Source organism: Anolis sagrei, chromosome X (assembly GCF_037176765.1).
Source record: "Anolis sagrei isolate rAnoSag1 chromosome X, rAnoSag1.mat, whole genome shotgun sequence".
NCBI lineage: Eukaryota > Metazoa > Chordata > Lepidosauria > Squamata > Dactyloidae > Anolis > Anolis sagrei.
This window is the reverse complement of record NC_090034.1, coordinates 102,847,037-102,852,486: the sequence shown is the minus strand read 5'-3', so window position 1 is coordinate 102,852,486 and position 5,450 is coordinate 102,847,037. Positions and strand designations below refer to the sequence as shown.

Sequence of the window (5,450 nt, the reverse complement as noted above, 5' to 3'; positions counted from 1 at the left end):
TTTAATGTGCATGTCTACGTTGCCATATGGAAAGGAGATTCCATGTGAACACAAGGAAGAACCTCCTGACTGTGTGAGGCCGTTCAGCAGTGGAACTCTCTGCCCCGGAGTGTGGTGGAGGCTCCTTCTTTGGAGGCTTTTAAACAGAGGCTGGATGGCCATCTGTCAGGGGTGCTTTGAATGCAATTCTTTGCAGGGGGTTGGACTGAATGGCCCATGAGTTCTCTTCCAACTCTATGATTCTATATAATTCTATATAATCCAGATTATCAAATCCAATCATCCACATGATCTGCTTTGAACTGGATTATAAGAGTCTACACTGCCATATAATCCAGTTCAAAGCAGATGATCTGGATTTGATATGGCAGTGCAGAAGGGGCCTGAGTCTTGTGTAACAGAGGAAAGTAGGGCCTATTGTTGTTGTTATTATTGACAATAATATATGCACACATCCATCTGTCATCTATATGTCTGTCTGTCTGTCTATCTATCTATCTAGCTAGCTAGCTAGCTAGCTAGGTATATAAATACATGGTTGTCTTCATTGATTCCTTTGTGTTTTCATCAGTAGGCTTGTGTTGGTCTCATATATGCGCACGTCCATCTACCACCTATATCTTATACATACACACACACGGTTGTATTCATTGACACACACACACACATATATATGTACATCGATCTACCATTTATTATATGTATATATCTATTTATCTAGGTATATAAATAGATGGTTGTCTTCACACACACACACACACACATGGTTGTATTCATTGACATCTTTGCCTCTCCATATGTAGATTTGTGTTGACCTCATATGTATATATACACACACACACACACACACACATATGTACATCTATCCACCATCTGTATCTATATTATTATCTAAATTATATTATTATTATATCTACATATCTATCTATATTGATGGTCATGTTAGTTGAATGCTTTGTGTCTCCATCAGTAGGATTGTTGGTCTTTGATATCTCTATCTATCTATTCACACACACACACATATATACACACATACACATATACTCACACATACATTTACATACACACAGAAACCCACACACACATATTTAAACATGCATGTACTTTCTATATCTATCTGTATATTCCTTTGTCTCTCTGTCAATAGGCTTGCGATTATCATATATAGGCAGTCCCCAAGTTACAAACATCTGACTTACACACGACTCATAGTTAAGAACAAGGGTGAGACAATAGGAAGTGATGGAAAGAACAAACCTACAGAACCTATCTTGTTCGTACCTTGGGGAGTGCCTGTACACACACACACACACACACACACACACACAGAGCTATAGATCAGTGGTTCCCAACCTGTGATCCATGGACCACCAGTGGTCTGCAAGAACAAAAATGGTCCACGGCCTCACCGTTACTACACCGTTGCCTCGTGGCAACAAGAGTGACTGGTAGATAGATATAAATATCAATATGTTCACTACCTCCTGGTCTCTCCATCATTCCATCAACAGTAAGGCCAAGCCAGTTGGGTTGACCGACCATCATGTCCAACAACATGGCCAAGATCGCCGAAGCCCGTAAGACGGTGGAGCAGCTCAAGTTAGAAGTGAACATCGATCGCATGAAGGTAAGCCTTCCAAACGACTCACAGGTGGGCATGCATGAACATAAAAGCCACACTTGGGTCATCTAGCTTGTCAAAGGGCAAGCAAACAGTTGCCAAGGGCCGCCCCGCAAGCATCACAATGCAGTAGTCCAGCTGCGAGGCTGATTCTTTGGAAACTCTTCTTCTCCGCCAGGTATCCAAAGCAGCAGCTGATCTCTTGGCGTATTGTGAAGCCCATGGCAAGGAAGACCCCCTGGTGACCCCCGTCCCGTCTTCGGAGAACCCGTTTCGGGAGAAGCGCCTCTTTTGTATTGTGCTGTAAACCCAAATATCGGGGAGGAAGGCTTCCAAAATCTGTCCTTTTTCGAAGACATCATTGGGATGAAGCATAAAGTGGAGTAGAAACCCTAGGATTAAATAGGAGGGGAAAGTATATGTATGTACGCATGTATGTTTGTTTGTGTATACTTTACTGTTCTTATGCAATATCTATAGTTAGTACTTTCGGATATTTTAGCCTGTGTATCCTTTCTCTCATGTTGTCCATCTTGTGATTCCCATCTGTTTACCAAAACTCAGAAGATACACGATTGTACAGAATACACAATCTCAGATGGCAGAAATAAATAAGTTACCAGACTTGGCCATAATAATAATAATAATGGGTTGTTGTGGGTTTTTTGGGACTATATGGCCATGTTCTAGTGGCATTCTCTCCTGATGTTTCGCCTGTATCTATGGCAAGCATCCTCAGAGGTAGTGAGGTCTGTTGGAACTGGGAAAAAGGGGTTTATATATCTGTGAGGATATATAAACCCTTATATATCTCTGAGGATATATCTATATATCTCTGAGAATGCTTGCCATAGATGCAGGCGAAACGTCAGGAGAGAATGCCTCTAGACCATGGCCATATAGCCCGAAAAAACCTACAACAACCCAGTGATTCCGGCAATGAAAGCCTTTGACAATAATAATAATAATAATAATAATAATAATAATACATCACACAGTTCTAAACTCTTGGGAAGTGTTCGACTTGTGATTTTGTGATACGAAACCCAGCATATATCTCTCGTTTGCTGTGACATACTGTGCTTTTGTGTCAGTAAAACAATAATAATAACAATAATAATAATAAATAGCAACATTTTTTTTTTGCCTGCCTCTCCTCATGGTTCGAGGCAGGTCACAGCATTACTAAAACATAAACAAACACATAATCGTTTCAAAACACTCTGTAACATGGAGTTTAAAATTCAACATTAAAATTACATATTCTAAAGGATTTCATGTGATCTCGGATGCTAAGCAGGGTCAGCCCTGGCTAGTCCTTTAATGGGAAACTGCCAAAAAATTTCAGGTGCGGAAGGCATTCACCTCTTTGTGACTCCGAGGAGGATCAGATTATATTTCTCTTTCCCAACAACGAGCAAATGACAGCTTGCTGAAATTAGCCTATGATTTGTTCTGCAAGATCCAATTAACCAGATGCTAATTTGACATTTTTTCCTTGATCATCAAGCCAGTAATTTCATTGCTGGCTCCGTCTGGGTCTTTAACCGAAATCGTCATCTTTGAGAGAGACACACAGAAGTTTGAATCCACTTGCATTGCGATGGCTTCATCCTATGGAATAATGGGAGTTGTAGTTTTACAAGATCTTTATCCTTCTCTGCCAAATGGTTCCTCATCAGACGGCAACTCCAAGGATCCCATAGCATTGAGCAAAAACAGTTTAAGGTCCTCATCACACTAGAGAATGAATCCACTTTAAATCTGGTTGCTGCTTCCTGCAGAATTCTGGGGTTTATAGTTTAGGGAGGAGCTTTTAACAACCTTACTACAAACCCCAAAATTCTGCAGGAGGCAGAAACCAGATTTCAAGTGGATTCATTCTCTAGTATGATGGTGGTGTCAAACTGTGTTTATTCTGCAAAATTGATGCCCTCCAGGTGACATAATTGTAGACAGACTTTGGGGGTTTTGCCCAAAAATGGTAGCCAGTTTTATGTTTGTTATTGTTGGTTTCAACTCAGTTGCTTGGCTGCAATATTTTGGGCTGATTAAAGTTACTGAAAAGTTTCCAAAAAGTTTCTGAAAAGTTTTCAAAAAGTTTCTGAAGTTTCCAAATAGTTTTTGAAAAGTTTCCAAAATGTTTCCAAAAAGTTCCTGAAAACTTTCTGCAAAGTTGCTCAAAGCTTTCTGAAAAGTTTCCAAATAGCTTTTGAAAAGTTACCAAAAACGTTTCCAAAAAGTTCCTGAAAATTTTTCTGCAAAGTTGTTCAAAGCTTTCCAAAAGTTTCTAAAAGAGTTTCAAAAAGTTACTGAAAACTTTCCCAAACATTCCTGAAAACTTTCTGCAAAGTTGCTCAAAGCTTTCTGAAAAGTTTCCAAAAGGGTTTCGAAAAGTTACTGAAAACTTTCTGCAAAGTTGCTCAAAGCTTTCCGAAAAGTTTCCAAAAGGGTTTCAAAAAGTTACCAAAAACGTTCCCAAAAGTTCCTGAAAACTTTCTGCAAAGTTGCTCAAAGCTTTCTGAAAAGTTCCTGAAAGAGTTTCAAAAAGTTACCGAAAACTTTCCCAAAAGTTCCTGAAAACTTTCTGCAAAGTTGCTCAAAGTTTTCTGAAAACTTTCCAAAAGGTTTTCAAAAAGTTACCGAAAACTTTACAAAAAGTTCCTGAAAATTTTCTGCAAAGTTGCTCAAAGTTTTCCGAAAAGTTTCCAAAAGGTTTTCAAAAGTTACTGAAAACTTTCCCAAAAGTTCCTGAAAACATTCTGCAAAATTGCTCAAAGCTTTCTGAAAAGTTTCCAAATGGTTTTCAAAAAGTTACCGAAAACTTGCCCAAAGTTCCTGAAGATTTTCTGCAAAGTTGCTCAAAGCTTTCTCAAAAGTTTCCAAATGGTTTTCAAAAAGTTACTGAAAACTTTCCAAAAAGTTCCTGAAAACATTCTGCAAAGTTGCTCAAAGCTTTCCGAAAAGTTTCCAAAAGGGTTTCAAAAAGTTACCGAAAACTTTCCCCAAAGTTCCAGAAAACTTTCTGTAAAGTTTCCAATTTTTTTCTGAAAAGTTTCCAAAACAATTCTGAAAAGTTTCCATAAAGTTCCTGAAAACTTTCCATAAAGTTCCTGAAAACTTTCCGCAAAGTTTCTTAAAACTTTCTGAAAAGTTGCCAAAAAGTTTTCAAAAACGTTTCCGAAAACTTTCCAAGAAGTTCCCAAAAACTTTCTAAAAAGTTCCCAAAGTAAGGAAAAGTGTCCCAGCCTGGCTCTCCCACGCTCTTCTGTCTGGTTCACGTCACCTTGAAATCCAAGATTAATTTTGTGAGAGAAAATATGCCGGCGGATGTCTCCAAATCCAAATTCAGGGGGAAAGGTCTCTCTTTGGTCTGGTGTCCTCCGATGTCAAGCAACACATCATTCTTCAGATGGAAGGGATATCATGAAGAGGTGAATTGGACCACAGCTTGGGAAATATATATTGTACGTTTTGCAATGCACTCTGGAGGCTTTGGAGATGGAGTCTAGACTAAACCGGCAGCCAATTCCTCAGACACACTCGCTCCTCCTCGGCAACATCAAGAGGGGCAGGAGGTCAGCCGGTAACAAGGGGAAGAAAATCATTATTATTTGCAGAATGGTGAGCGAGATGGGAAAGAATGTGCATGAATCATCCAAGCAGATGGAAGCCATTCAGCAAAAAGGGAAAATCTCTTCCGCAGCTTTGGCTTACAAACCGGCAGAGCTCAGAGAAACTTCTCTTCGTTCCCATAATTCCCAAGCAAGCCTCCTGGGAATTGCGGCCCAAAGGCCATAAAACAGAGTGGAAATTCCTTTATTGTGAC

At 39.5% G+C, this 5,450-nt stretch overlaps 1 protein-coding gene across 1 annotated transcript; it reads left to right on the top strand.

Moving 5' to 3' along the window:
• Window positions 1-1,393: 1,393 nt before the first annotated feature.
• On the top strand, window positions 1,394-2,398 carry LOC132780625 (guanine nucleotide-binding protein G(I)/G(S)/G(O) subunit gamma-8). Its single transcript, XM_067461033.1, has 2 exons — window positions 1,394-1,627; window positions 1,800-2,398. Exons 1-2 carry the CDS (start codon window positions 1,544-1,546, stop codon window positions 1,926-1,928), a joined length of 213 nt encoding a protein of 70 aa, XP_067317134.1. The 5' UTR covers window positions 1,394-1,543; the 3' UTR covers window positions 1,929-2,398.
• Window positions 2,399-5,450: the final 3,052 nt, after the last annotated feature.

Coding starts and splice junctions, on each gene's coding strand:
- LOC132780625 (XM_067461033.1), top strand. CDS start 1,544: ATGTCCAACAACATGGCCAAGATCGCCGAAGCCCGTAAGACGGTGGAG. Junction 1,628..1,799: donor TGAACATCGATCGCATGAAG/GTAAGCCTTCCA, acceptor CTTCTCCGCCAG/GTATCCAAAGCAGCAGCTGA.